At 33.8% G+C, this 14,948-nt stretch overlaps 7 protein-coding genes and 1 non-coding gene across 8 annotated transcripts; 4 read left to right on the forward strand and 4 right to left on the reverse strand.

Annotated features, from left to right (window-relative positions):
- Positions 1-946: 946 nt before the first annotated feature.
- Positions 947-2,098, reverse strand: NPA3 (GTPase NPA3; the record flags this gene model as incomplete). The annotated part of the gene is made up of 1 exon (XM_003669660.1): positions 947-2,098. One exon carries the CDS (start codon positions 2,096-2,098, stop codon positions 947-949), a length of 1,152 nt encoding a protein of 383 aa, XP_003669708.1.
- Positions 2,099-2,582: 484 nt separating this feature from the next.
- Positions 2,583-3,395, reverse strand: EMC3 (ER membrane complex subunit EMC3; the record flags this gene model as incomplete). Its single annotated transcript, XM_003669661.1, has 1 exon — positions 2,583-3,395. The coding sequence occupies one exon, from the start codon at positions 3,393-3,395 to the stop codon at positions 2,583-2,585; it is 813 nt and encodes a 270-aa protein (XP_003669709.1).
- A 566-nt stretch (positions 3,396-3,961) lies between these two features.
- On the reverse strand, positions 3,962-4,690 carry CBT1 (Cbt1p; the record flags this gene model as incomplete). Its single annotated transcript, XM_003669662.1, has 1 exon — positions 3,962-4,690. The coding sequence occupies one exon, from the start codon at positions 4,688-4,690 to the stop codon at positions 3,962-3,964; it is 729 nt and encodes a 242-aa protein (XP_003669710.1).
- Positions 4,691-6,117: 1,427 nt separating this feature from the next.
- NDAI0Dtrna7T lies at positions 6,118-6,189 on the forward strand. The gene has a single exon. It is a non-coding gene; the product is annotated as a tRNA-Thr (tRNA).
- Positions 6,190-7,128: 939 nt separating this feature from the next.
- STE6 (ATP-binding cassette a-factor transporter STE6) lies at positions 7,129-11,010 on the forward strand (the record flags this gene model as incomplete). The annotated part of the gene is made up of 1 exon (XM_003669663.1): positions 7,129-11,010. The coding sequence occupies one exon, from the start codon at positions 7,129-7,131 to the stop codon at positions 11,008-11,010; it is 3,882 nt and encodes a 1,293-aa protein (XP_003669711.1).
- A 540-nt stretch (positions 11,011-11,550) lies between these two features.
- NDAI0D01550 (uncharacterized protein) lies at positions 11,551-11,748 on the reverse strand (the record flags this gene model as incomplete). The annotated part of the gene is made up of 1 exon (XM_003669664.1): positions 11,551-11,748. The coding sequence occupies one exon, from the start codon at positions 11,746-11,748 to the stop codon at positions 11,551-11,553; it is 198 nt and encodes a 65-aa protein (XP_003669712.1).
- A 346-nt stretch (positions 11,749-12,094) lies between these two features.
- Positions 12,095-13,270, forward strand: CIC1 (Cic1p; the record flags this gene model as incomplete). The annotated part of the gene is made up of 1 exon (XM_003669665.1): positions 12,095-13,270. One exon carries the CDS (start codon positions 12,095-12,097, stop codon positions 13,268-13,270), a length of 1,176 nt encoding a protein of 391 aa, XP_003669713.1.
- A 327-nt stretch (positions 13,271-13,597) lies between these two features.
- NDAI0D01570 (uncharacterized protein) lies at positions 13,598-14,731 on the forward strand (the record flags this gene model as incomplete). Its single annotated transcript, XM_003669666.1, has 1 exon — positions 13,598-14,731. The coding sequence occupies one exon, from the start codon at positions 13,598-13,600 to the stop codon at positions 14,729-14,731; it is 1,134 nt and encodes a 377-aa protein (XP_003669714.1).
- Between the last annotated feature and the right edge of the window lie 217 nt (positions 14,732-14,948).

The following is a 14,948-nucleotide window of genomic DNA, read 5'->3' on the forward strand; positions in this document are numbered from 1 at the left end:
CAAGGGGAAAAAAATGAAGAAAATACCTCTTGTACGCATTCTTCTTATCCCTTCCTGACAATCGTACGCATGTACAAGCTTTTATGTGCATATCCTTCTGGGGAAAGTTCATCATTTGTTCGTCCTTGCATAACTTTGCAATCGTACGTAGTTTTCGTACATACGTGCGTAAAGCTTTATTAAAGAACACCTTATCTTAAGCATACCTCTTCTAATAGTTCGGATTTTCAACGTAAATTAGTACAGAAAGTCAATGCATCCAGACTATTACAAGGCTGAGATAATTGATTGGAAGGGGTAGGCCTGAAAGGCAAATACAATACTTTTAGTTATATGCTGAAGAGGGATTATACTCAGTAAGATTGGTAGTAATAGCAAATCAAATCAATTCTAAAATCTGTTGACCATGGATAATTGAGATAACCAGCAGATCTATTCTTTTTTGCCACTTGGTAAATAATTCTTTCTCAATTGATAATTGTGTGGAAGATTTTAGTATACTGCGGATGGGTTTTCTTGTCCGAGCTGTTGATGCTAATGCTGCCATAAAAAAAGCCCGACATATTCTTTCGTCTTTAACTGTCACTATTCTTGTAATGATGGAAGTATTACTACCGCACCTTCAAGTATGGATACACTGAGATATGAGATTCTCGTTTTAAAAGCAAATTTTAACGCCATACGATCAAATAGATCTGGTACATAAGTAAATGCTAGGTCTATATAAGATTATTTTACATGGAGGACATGTGTCATGACTTCATTTATAGATCTGCCATGTTTGCAAAGGCAGCATAACTCCAATGAGGCATCAAGAAAGAATGATATCCTCTCTATGCAATGCTAAATATTTTAACATGATCTATCTTTTTACGTAATACTACTCTCTATCAAAAACGTTTCTAATATTACTCAGTGAGTATAATTTCTATATATAATTATTCTATTATTTGAGATGACGTGCTATATTCTCAGCTGTTTCACTGCTTGCTGTCTTGGCAACGCTTTCAAGTGCTTCCTGGTACCTTTTTTGCAGGCCTGGTGTATCTTTTTCAGTGATTTCACCTTGTGTTCTTTCTTCACCAGGAAATGTGTATTCTCTTTCAACACCTTCGTCTTCATCACGATCAACTAATCCATCACCATCACCTGCCTCTATATCGCTTATTACTTCTGCACTAGCATCACTTTCATTACCATCCTTTTTATCATTCAACCCAAGATCTTTCATCAATCCATTAATTGATTTATCCTTTCTCAATTTTTCCTTTTCTTCTTTAGCCTTTAAAATTCTTTCCCTTTCTGCCTTATAATATTCCTCATATTCATCTACTTTATTATCCACAGCAGTTAAGAAATCATCAAATCCTTCACCAGTAAAACTTGAAACACTAACCATATCTAGTTGAGAATAAAATTCTTCTAACATTAAAGACATAGAATTAATTAAAGAACTCATGTATCCTGATCCCATTCCTAAATCACCATTTAGTTCTTGATCATCTCTAACAGCCCTTTGGAAGGATTCAAAATCAGTCATCCAATCTTTTGCAAAATCAGCATTAGTAACATCATTCTTATTGAAAACAACAATCATAGGTAATTTTGTCTTATACAATATGGAACAAGCATACAACATATTACTCATGAAAGTAGTCGGAGAAGTATTTCTAGGTGTATCAACAATATAAGCAATCACAGTTGGGAAAGTTGAAGCAAACGATTCAGTTATAATAGCACCTGATGCACTCCATACGAAACATTCAATTTGTCCCGGCGTATCAATGATACAATGATTATATTTTTCCTTTTTCTTTTCAACTAATTTGATCACTTGATCAATCTTAGTACTGAAAAGATTTAAACTTGTTACAATGGCACCGTTTGGCCCTAATTGGTAATTTTCCATAACTTTCTTATATTTGATTGAATCACGAATATCAATATTAGCACCATATGGAATCTTTAACACAGCTGGATCTAAATTGATTACGTATGGTGGTGTCTTTTTGGTACGGAGATGAGAATTTAATCTTTGCATGAAAGTGGTTTTACCAGACCCGGCCATACCAATACATATAACTGTGCTCATAGTCATGATTGCTGTCGTTTAATTATGATCGATGTGTTTTATTATCAGTTGGTTATTCACTCTTGAGTTCGATGACGCTTTCAATAATCTTGTGGAATCGGAAGTAGTTGATACCATTTGATAAATAGTGTTAAAATAAAAGATTGTAGAATTTTATATATATGCAAAGCCTTTCTTTAATACTTTTCAGTAAGAAGAAATTTTCAAAAATCGTACTGAGCGATGGCGATGGCGATGCCCAGCCGATTAACAAGAAAAGAAAGATCGTTGTGGATTTGATAATAATACATCCATCATAGGTTATGTACCATATCATCTTTTAACATCCTATATTTAAAGGAAAAGTTCTGATCATCGTCTTTGGAAGGTCTGTAAATTTATTCGAATCGGTTTATATTCGATGATACATTTCTATACATATATACTTATCCTAATTTTATTTGAAATATCTATTCTATGAATAGGTAAAATGAAATATATGAACTATCTATCACTTGGCGTACATCTTCAAGATTCTTGATTCGATATTATCTAGGCAACTTTGATGTTGGACAATAGTCATATCATTAGCCAAACCTTTCATAACATCCGCTGGTTGAGGACCTCCAGGGGCTCCCATCATTGGATCCAATTGGCCTTGTTGTTGTAACATTCCCAATTGATCTTGTGCGTTTTCAGCCAACAATAAATTATAAACTGGGTTCAAACCTACCACTGAAATGAAATACCAAGAGATACTACTAACCCATCTAACATCCAAATCAGAAGTCATAATACCACTTTGTAACATTTCCTTGAATCTCAAAGTTAATGGGAATGGTAATTTCATCAATACAAATCCTGCGAAGAAATGATTAACCCACCACATGATCAAAGTTTGTGGAATGAAATTGGCCAAATTACCCTTTGCCATAGCCATCATAGATTCAGACATATTAGGATCAGTGAAGGGATTTGGTACTTGCCCCTCTTGAGATTGATTCGCTTTCGCCACATATTTACCTTCACTTAATATTTTCACCAGATAATCTTTCCTAATTTCAAACGATTCAGTTGATAAATTAGACCCATTCCCTAATAACGCTTGAGCTTTAATAATATATTGTGATTCGGTTAGTTTTACTCTTGGTTCAGTCTTCAATTTTGGTCCAATTAGCACTGTAATATATTGACGTAGAATCCCCGTGAGAACCATTACTATAGAAATTGGTAAAAGGACCCAGTATTTTAATTGAGGGTCTAGTGTCAATTCTGCCACTGCTCCCATTGAGCCAGTAGCCAGAAGAGTCCAAAATGAGAACATTCGATCTTAATCTTTCGTTACTGTCTGTTTCTATGACGAATCTTCGATTGGTTTGAAAAGCGATTTGCGTATGTAATCAAACAACCCAGATATTTTCAATTATAAGTATTATAAACAAACTACTGTTCGAGTTCCCATACTTTAAAATGTTTCTTCTTTTAAGAAGCTTCACTCGCTCGCGTTATCCGTTGTGAAAATGGACATAAAATAAAGCAAATACTCTTAATAGGTTATATTACTAATAGAATAGGTTCAAAAATATCATTATTATTTTATATAGGTAGATGTACTATTTATATAATCTTATAACTCCCCCTTATTAATCTGTCTCACTTATTCATTCTGCTGAGCAACTTTATACAGCAGCGAACAAAGAGTCTTCTATTTGTTTATGCCATCTATTATCAACTAAAAGAATTAAGACTATCTCTGTAACATGCAACGTCACTTTCCAAGCTGTTTTGGGCCCCTTTGATAGAACTCCAAAGATGTTACATATATCAGAGATATTTTAGGTCTTAGCATGTAAGATTCTCTGTGTTCGTAACTAGGTGATTCAACTACGATCAGCAGAATATTAAATATCTACCATCATCTACTAACTTCGGCGAAGATAATTTACTTTTGGCTAGTAGTTGCAGTAAGTACTTTATCTTTACTTTGCCTGGTTCATCTGATGGTTGCATTTTTGCAATTTCAAGCAATTTCAAATAATCAATATTCTTGTATAGATTATTAGATTCTTCCAACAATGGCTGGATATATTTTAATGTACCTAACATTGGCGACTTAGCATGTGGATTCACATTCATTCCAACACAATGCAGTTGTAAATCTCTGTTCGTTTGCGTGTAATTAATTACTTCTTCAAGACCTTCAACGTCAGTATTGTTTTGTAAAAATAATCTATACTCTGTTCTTGGTTTTAGAAAATCTATTTTTAAACACTTTTGGAAAACTGTATTATTTAACCTTTGACTTAGAAATAATGAGCCTATTTTACTATTTAAAGATCCTGAATTAAATCCCTTACGGAAAAACAAATTCCAATAGTAATCTTTGTTTAGTATATAGTCTTCTTTTGTCCGCCACGTGAAGATGAAAAATGTATTAAATTCTGAGAGATATGTAGTATATCTTTTGAATGCAATATCTTTTTCAATCTGCCGTTCCAAATGCTGGAAATCATTCTTTTGATTTCTTTCACTCCATTGCACAAATTTTGGGACTTTAACACCTTTGAAGAGAACTCTATTTTTCTGTTTGAATGAAGTGGTAAAAGGGATCTTCGGCATATATTTTAAATTGTAAGTACTCCTTCCACTTTAAATATGCTGGCTTACTTATCAATTTTCTCAATTGTACGCTAGGAAGAAAGTTATCACAACATCCAAGCTTTGTGATACTATACTATTTCACCTTAAATAATGATAAACCCAAACATCGTCAATATTGTAAAATATGACATTGATATACAATGGAAGGGAGATTCTAATTGGACTAGTGACAGAAATCAGGACATAAGATTCCAAATAGAAGACTCACAAGACAACCGGGACGTTTTGTATGGCCTCATTTTTTATATAGGATATATAGTATTGGAATATATGGTACATATATGTCGATTTGCTAAAAGGACATTGATTTACTGACAGACAATAATGTCGTAACGTACGTACAGTAGATATGCTGAGACGACAAGGAAAGAAGTAAGATTTTCAAGATGAGATATCATCAAGAGATCAAATATATAAGAGATATATAGATATATATTTACGTTATATATACGTTATATATAGGACTCTTTGGGGAAATGCTAAAAAAGGACGACTGGTTATAACTTTGGAAAAGTGTGGGTAACATTACCACACATATTTCTCCCAATCTAACTGATCCAAAGGACAGTTATGGCTTATTTCCAACATATAGAATGATAATTAGGTAAAGAAAGAGAGAGAAGAAAATAAAACATTTTCAAATTCATATTCAAACTTCTAATTCTTTCTATAATAGCTCTCTTGGAAACCTTCCAAAGAATTCCTTTCTGCTTTTTATCTACTCCATCTCTCAGATAAACCTTAACACGTTCATTGCCAATTCTTTCTATCTGTTTTTTTTCTAGACCCTCGTAGTCTTTAAACATATCTCTTCCACGAAAATTTATTAAGTTAACAAATAATAAAAAAAGCTGGTTAGGCGATGAGATATTTTTCATACAGTAGTATATTTTATCTATAATCACTATATAAGCACCTGAGCAGCCGATTTGGGTTCTCTTAAGATTGCAGAAGTTGATACTGTTTTGAATCGGATTTACAATGAACCAGGAAATTATACCGAATGAGAAATGTGACAGAGTAGAAGCGATATTTACCCAAAATAGAAACCAGGTTACGGGAGTTGCCAGAGCTCCGGGGAACACAGTAGGTTCCTCAATAAATAATGGGATTTTCAATACCAATATACAAGATGTGATACACTTCGCTCACAATCGAGTACGAGATTCCTGGAATGGGTTCTGTGAGTAGTCCTCGAAATATATAAGTTCCTTCAGAATCCTGAGTGGGCTAACTAATTCTGCATCAGATATAACAGAAACGGCTCCTGTGATACTTATATAAATACTTTAATACCGAAAAAACAATGTATGTTGATCAACAAACAATGAACTACTAATACCGTGAAGTTTTGGACCATAATACTACAAATTTTCAGTTTCTATGCCTTCTTGGCCAAGTGGTAAGGCATCGCACTCGTAATGCGGGGACCGTGGGTTCAATTCCCACAGAAGGCATTTTTTTTACTTTGATTTTTTTAGATAACGTACCAGAAGAAGTAGCGGAATTTGCTTTCTTACATAAACTAAAGTGTTTTCTTTTGTTGCACTGGAACTTGACCAATTTTTTTTTACTTCAAGGTGTATCTTTCGTATATCACGAAATAGTAATACACTAATTGTTTTTTTTTTTATTTTTTTTTTTTGTAATCTCAGTAGTGCATACATCCTAGGACTATTCCTAGCGGCTTCCGAAACTGAGCTTAAGTTGGCAAATGTCGAGCACGTGCTCAATATACTTTCTAGCTACAAATACCTGGGCTCCTCCCCCTTTACTATTCAGATATTCAAATTCTTTCTGGTCTACCTATCATTACGCTTGCAAGTTGTTGCAAGGTTACGCAACTATGCGACGTTACATACAATATGGAAAGTTATGATATATATACACTTTGTAGTTTCAAGACTTCCTCAATAACAAAATTGTAGTAAACTACCTCTAAGTTCAAGATTTTCTCTTTCTTATCTATTACAAACAACAACATGCATCAGATTTGACGCTATTCGATAAAATTGAAAGAAGTTGGAGGTACAATAAAACTTAGCAGTCCAGTATTTGCGTCCACACACTGATTTTATTCATCTCTCTCAACTCTGCGCAGCACGCTTCCAAAATCTCGGGGATTTATGCTTAATGCAGAAGCACACCGTGCCGTTTCTACGTAATTACCCGATTAGGATAATTACATGGTAAAATATTTTCAAACGTGTTTCATACTTCTTCATCCTCTATATCTTGAACTAAAGGTTTCAATTTGGCTATTCAGACGAACACACAAGTTGTTGTCTATAAAAATAGCAGCTGGAATACTATTCGCATTTGAACTATGTCCTTTCCAACAATTGCTTAAGAAGATATATCAAAGAAGAATTAGAAAAGCGATAATAAAATACGAAATGAAAATCCTCGAGGTTTTTAAGAGGTATTATAAACATCATATTTATATGCATGTCGATTTGAAAAAAGATAAATACCTAATATGCTTAATAATAATTTCCACTATAGCAAATGGACTGGTCCCGGCGATAACTTCAATTTTAACAGGTCGAGTGTTTGACTTACTTTCCAATATTGGCCAATTCCATTCAATGAATGAAATTCTTTCCGAACTAACTATTCGTTCAATGTCAATAATGGCTCTCGCTGCTGCATGCCTACCTGTTATGTGGATATCAATTTCGTCGTGGATGTCTTTAGGTGAAAGACAGGGCTTTGCCATTAGGAAAAGACTGCTTAACGAATACTTGGTCAAGCCAATGGAATGGTACGATTGTCATGATAAATTGTTAGGTGATTTCACCCAAGTCAATAGATGCGTCGAAGAGTTAAGATCTAGTTCAGCCGAAGCGTCTGCAATAACATTTCAAAACTTCGTAGCTATGCTAGCTTTAATTGGTACATCATTTTATTACTCTTGGTCATTGACATTGATTATCTTATGTTCTGCTCCATTAATTATACTTTTTGCCATTTTGTTCTCTCACATGATTCATAAATATACAGAATTGGAAAACTCCGAGACAGGTAAAGCAGCTCAATTATTGAACTGGTCTATGAATTCTGCTCAATTAGTCAAACTTTACTGCACACAAGCTTACGAAATCCATTCCTTTAAAGAATTGGTTGGTCAATGTAACGATTTATTCATAAAGTCATGCTTTTATGTTTCGGCAAATACATCGATATTGCGGTTCCTATCTTTAAGTATGTTTGTACAAGGGTTTTGGTTCGGTGCTATTATGGTTAAAAAGGGTAAACTTTCAATCAAGGATGTTATCACTTGTTTCCATTCATGCTTGATGCTAGGTTCTACATTAAATAACACATTACAACAAATTGTCGTCTTACAGAAGGGTGACGTTGCATTGAAGAAAATCTTGGACTTTATTTCTTTTTCTCAAAGATCACCTTCTCTAGAACCACCGTATGAACCATCAGTTCCAATATCTAATGGTGAAATTTCATTTCAAAATATATCTTTTGCTTATCCTACTAGGCCACATCAAACAGTTCTGAAAGATGTTTCTATTACGTTTCAACCTGGACGTTCCACTTTTATCATTGGTAAATCAGGTTCAGGAAAATCAACACTAGCAAACCTTTTATTGAAATTTTATAATGACTATCAAGGCAGCATAAAAATCGGTAACACAAATGTGAAAAAAATTAACAAGAATTGGCTATTTGAAAATATAACAGTTGTCGAGCAGAGGTGCACGTTATTTAATGATACTTTAAGGAATAACCTTTTATTAGGAATTTCAAACTCTAACCAAAAGGTTGAACAAGATGACATAGAAATCTCGCAACGCCTTAAAGATGCATGTCGGATTGCTATGTTGGAAGAGCTAATACGTGAATTGCCAGATGGTTTAGATACAATTATCGGTGCTGGTGGGGTTTCATTGAGTGGTGGTCAGCAACAACGTGTTGCAATTGCCCGTGCATATATAAAAGATTCGTCAGTACTTATTCTGGATGAAGCGGTCTCTGCCCTTGATATAATACATCGGGAACTGATAATGAAAGCAATTAAAAATTGGAGAAGTGGGAAGACCACTATTATTTTGACACATGATCTGAGTCAATTGGATTACGATGATTTCTTATATGTTTTTGAAGATGGTGAAGTCAAAGAAAGTGGTTATCAGCAAGCATTATTACAAGATGAAAAAACTATTTTCTCAAAATTATATGATATTCAAATGAGAAAACATATGTCCTATAGTCCCTCAGAATCAACCATTGTTGAAACTCCTGGAGATGAAAAGAAGAGATTCTCAAGTACAAATACAAGCACAAGCACAAGCTATGAGGTGGATACACCAATATCCAAAGAGAATAAGATGTCATTCTCAACTGGACGTGATTCATGGTCAGAAAATGTCAAACTTTCTGATGTTCACAGAACTCAAAGAAAAAGAATATACTTGCCTGAAAATAATAAAAAAAAATGCGTGGATCCTGAAAAGGCACTGATCAAAATAGACGAGAAGAAAGTTATGCCGCTAGGTCAGATCATTAAGCGGATGCTTAGAACTATACGACAAAAAAAACTATTAAGTTTTGGTATATTTTGGTCATTGATTGCCGGTGCCACCAATCCAATCTTCTCATACTGTTTCAGTTACCTATTAAACGGTATCGTACCTATGACAAACGGCCAATATAGATCCCAATTGTATCTACTTAAATGGTCCTTCATTGTTTTAGGTATTTCTGCTGCTGATGCTATTTCTAACTTTTTGAAGTCTTATATTTTAGGGTACTGTAGTGAGTTATGGATAATGGATCTCAGAAATGAAGCGATGGCCGCTATAATGAATAAACGATTAGATTGGTTTTCTAAAGAAGAAAATAAGTCCTCTGAGTTATCTGCTTTATTATTAAATGACTTAAGAGACCTAAGATCATTAGTTTCAGAATTTTTAAGCGCTATGACAACCTTCATCGTTGTTTCTTTAGTTGGTTTAATATGGGCCTTGGTTTCAGGCTGGAAATTAAGTTTGGTTTGTATTTCAATGTTTCCATTAATTATTTTGGTTTCAGGTATATATGGTTCTACACTACAAAGATATGAAACAATGTACAAAACAGCGGTTGCAGAATTAGAGAATCATGAGTATGAAATTATGACTAAAATAAAGACAATAAGATATTTGCAAGCAAGTAAATATTTTATTAAAAATTATAAAGTATTAGAAAATAACTTGAAAAAAATTGCTCACAAACGTTCTATTGCTACAGGATTTGGTATTTCGATTACGAATACAATTGCAGTCTGTATCCAATCAATTCTATATTATTATGGTCTAAGGTTGGTTTTCAAAGGGGAATATAGCAGTAAAAAGATGTTTGAAACATTTACTTTACTATTGTTCACAATTATATCGTGTACCAGTTTAGTCAGTCAAATTCCCGATATTAGTAGAGGACAACGAGCAGCAAGCTGGCTATATAGAATATTGGATGAAAGTGACGACAACAAAGAGTCAGTAGATTCGGGTAGTAGAAGTGCTGATATTATTATATCTGGAAATACTAACTCTGTTCCCTTAATATCGATAAAAAACTTGAGATTCAGTTATCCATCGGCCCAAACGGTGGAGATATATAAAAATATTACATTACATGTAACGAGCTCGCAGAAGACAATCGGTATAGTAGGAGAATCTGGTTCAGGGAAATCGACACTAATGTACCTTTTAACAAAGCTTTATAAAACTCCGGCAAATTCCATTTATATTGATGGTACTGATGTCAATGAATGGGATACACTGAAATTGAGAAAACAGATCTCGGTTGTAGAACAAAATCCAACATTATTCGAAGGTACTGTTAGAGATAATTTAGTTTACGGGACTTTGAACGACATTAGTGAAATTGAAATCTATGATGTGCTAAAATATCTCGGTATATATGAATTCATCGAGAACTTACCAATGGGATTAGATTCAAGGATTGATACAAAATTGGTATCAGGTGGTCAAGCCCAAAGATTATGTATTGCAAGAGCCCTATTAAGAAAACCAACCATTTTAATCCTTGATGAATGTACATCTGCCTTGGATGCGGCTAGTGCCCACCTTATTAATAATCTCGTTAAAAATGGTCTACCTACTGTATTGACTATTGTTATTACACATAGTAAACAAATGATGGAGGCTTGTAACTCTCTTGCTGTTATCAAGGACGGTAGGCTTGCCGAACAAGGCAATTTTGCTGAATTAATGAAGAATAACAGCGAATTACGGAGAATTATTAATGAGTTAGATTAAAAAAAATTAAATATATTCTATGTTCCCTTAAATAATTATTAATAATATACTATTCAAAAGCTTCAGCTCATGAAAGTACTGATTTATCGAGGGAAAGAAACTAAAAGAATAATTACCTTTTTATTGTTGGCCTCTATCGTATCGTATTCTCTTCTCAACAGAATATATGTATCGTTCTCGATAATCGAAGCTATTCTTGACAGACCATCTGCGACAAGGTTTTCAACCAGCAAACATGTAGGTCTTTAGTCTATACGTACTTAGTTAAAAATTCAAACACTGACATCCATGCAAAAAGATTAAGCATTTGATCGTATCATATTCTTTCAAGGCAACGAGGGAATTGTACAATCACCATCCTCTCTCTGAAATTCCTCCCAAAATATTGAGCTTCATGTTGCAATAGTAAGGCCAGATATTACGAGAATAATCTCAACCAGTAATTTCCGACAAGCTTGAAGGAATTTATGTAGGTGCTATTTTTAAATAATTCCTCTTTACAAGCTTCGTTTAAAACCACTTCCAAACAAACTTATTTTCTTAATTTAATATCAATAGGAATCCCAAAAATGTCCCAATAAGAGTGAAACCAGTCATCAACAGAAATATCGGCAAGTAAATGGCATAATCACTTGGAATAGGGAAAAAGGGTATTTTTCCATCCCAACCAAAGATCGGAAGGAACAACCATAATGTATAGAAAGCAGCAATAACCAAGATCAAAGCAAACCTATTCATTGACGTGATTACTGAAAGAGCTGGTAGCGACAATGTTTTGCCACCGAACAACTCTCGACATATATTTCATAGAGTTGTCTTTCTCCTGTTGTTTATTTAATATTCTCAACTATTTTATTCACTAGCTAACTCAACTTAAATCTTCTTTTTGCCGCCCAGCATGTTTTCCTGAAAAAATCGTTTCCAACGGCTGGAAAAATTTTCAGCTCATCGCATGGTAAGAATGCTTTATAAAACCAGTTATAGTAGTATATTTTATTAGGATTCTTAGTCCAGAAGAACTCATCTTTTTAATGCAATTTTGGCAAATAAAGATTCTAGCTTAACCATAAAATATTGTATAAAAATGGCTAGAACAAGATCTGCTGGTAGCTCAAGAAAAAGTACCCCTGTTAATACTCCAACAAAACAAAAAAAATTTCAAAGCAATCCCAAAAATAAGCAAAATGAAGATAAATCATTAATACCTCAGGATAGAATCATCAACGCCATCACTCAATTGAACAAGTTTACATCTTCTTCCGATGATGCTAGTGAAGACAAAAAATCACAATTATTAGAGGATGATGAGTTATCTAAATCAGTTAACTTAATTGCTGTTAACGCAACATCCTTTTCTGGATCTTCCAAAAATTTCAAATCTAAATTATTGACCATCAAGAACTCCTTCTATAAGCCATGGAAAGCATCCAGTACTACCTCCATCAAAGATTTCAAAACTCTTTTAATCTTAAAGGACTCTGACATGAAGAATGTCACCGAAGATGACGTGTACGATAAATTAAATGAATTTGGAATCACCATTGATGAAATCGTCTGTGGTAAAGATTTGAAAACGAAATATAAAGCTTTTGAAGCTAGAAGAGCCTTCATTTCTGAATTCTCTTTGATATTAGCTGATGATAACATAGTAACCACTTTGCCAAAATTACTAGGTGGTAAAGCTTACGAAAAAATTGAGACTACTCCAATCCCAATAAGGTGTTATGCTAACAAGGAATTCTCATTGAAGGCCTTAACAAATAGTATTAAGAAAGTATATCTGACTCAATTGCCTGTTAAACTGCCAAGAGGTACCACAATGAATGTCCATTTGGGTAATTTGGAATGGTTTAAACCAGAAGAGTTAGCTACAAATATTGAAAATATTACCGAAAGTCTAGTTAAAAATTATAAGATAAGAGCTATTTTCATTAAGAGTAATAAATCTCCTGTATTACCATTATATTATAATCAAGATGTTATCGATGAAATTACTGTATCGGCAACTGAGAAGAAGACAAAGGAAAACGAAAAAGACTTCGTCAATATCGATGGTGTCGATATTCATCTATCTAACTTTGACAAGGCTTTGATGGAAATTGCAAATCCAGCGGAGTTAGGAACTGTTTTCGAAAAGCAAATCGAATCAGTAAAGAGAAAGAGAGCTACCTTAGAAGATAGCAAAACGAAAGAAGAAGAAGAAAAGAATGAAGAAAAGAAGGTTGAAAAAGCTCCAAAGGCAAAGAAAGCCAAGAAATAAATGACTGGGTTAGAATAATTTAAATGTATATTAGTTAAAAAATTAGAAATTATATAAACTCAAGAGTATATTTCAAGCATTATTTGATTCATAACATCATGATTTTCGAGCCGTTATTCAAACATATATTTGCAAAATGTTGTGAATTAATCGTAAGTATCTAATTCAACTTTAAATTTTGGTCGAAAGCAAGACCATCGGAACTTTCTGTATAGGAGAACTGAACTTTTCATGCAAAAAGAACAGGTTAAAAAAAAATAACACTCAAGCACACTAAATAACAAATTCTTCTTACTCCCGCCACTGTACAACCATACAGCATACGGAATGTCATTATCGTCACGTCCAGTGGTCCACCTTATAGGCTTAGGCTCCATGGGTGCCATTTTTGCAGCTGATTTACTCAACTATACGAATGCCTCAATAATTCCAATATTTAGATCTAAGGAAAAATTGGCCAAATTTCAAAACGAGGCAAATTCTGAACTTATGATCCATAGAAATTACTTACCTAGTAGGCCTATTTTGAAATACAAGTTTGCAAAGGCTTATTGTCCAGAAAGTACCATAAATGAACCATTTAAGAATTTGGTCGTTAGTACAAAGACGTTCCAGACGAAGAGCGCTTTGACTCCTTATTTAAAGTATATTGATTCTAATACAAACTTATTGTTGATACAAAATGGATTAGGTGTCTTAGATGACTTGAAGAATGATGTTTTCATTGATGAGACAAGAAGGCCACAATTGTTTCAAGGTGTTATTACTCATGGCGGTAGTCAAATTTCCGATTTTACTATTAATAATAGTAGCCAAGGAGATTTGAAAATATCACGTTTACCTTGGAATCAAGATAGAATGATTCAGAAATCGTGTGTATTAAAAGAAGACCGCAACGAAAACGAATTAATGCATTTATTGACGAGCGAGACAATGGTAAAAGGATTCAATATTACACATATGACATATCAAGAGTTATTATTCAGTCAGCTATATAAATTTGTTTTTAATTGTTGCATCAATCCTGTAACTGCCATTTTAGATTGTTCTATTGGAGAAATGAAACCAAACTCTACACCACTCTTAACTTCTATTGTCGTCGAAACCTTGTTCGTCTTGAGAAAAGCTTTCTCCCCATTATTTCAATACGAATCCATGTATAATGGACAAGAAGACTATCCTGCTATAGATGTAAATGGAAAGTTGTCAACAGATTATATGGTGGGAGAACTACTTAAGTATTTGGAGAAGCATAAAAACTCATCTAGCTCAATGAGGGAAGATGCCGTTCACTTGAGAAATACCGAAATTGATTACATCAACGGATATGTAGTGAGGCTTGCTAATGCCTTAGGTCTGTCTACGGAGTCAACTAAGGTGAATAAAACGATATGCGAGTTACTTAATCTGAGATTAGGCCTAAATAAAGTAAGATCTCTCAACAAGATACAAGGAACTTAAAAATAAGTTATAGATTCATATATATTAATCGTACGTGTTAATAAATAGATAGGAAATACTCTTTTCGCAATCGATTATCAACCATTGACAATGACTTCGGAAACATATTATCTTCTTTAGTGTGGACGTGCTATTAAAAGCTCTTGCTCCAAAAATTTCCTTTTGTAAACAACTCATCACCAAAAAAGACTCGGCGCTTAGATTTCGGACTTTTGCG

The sequence above is a fragment of the Naumovozyma dairenensis genome, chromosome 4 (assembly GCF_000227115.2).
Source record: "Naumovozyma dairenensis CBS 421 chromosome 4, complete genome".
Lineage (NCBI taxonomy): Eukaryota > Fungi > Ascomycota > Saccharomycetes > Saccharomycetales > Saccharomycetaceae > Naumovozyma > Naumovozyma dairenensis.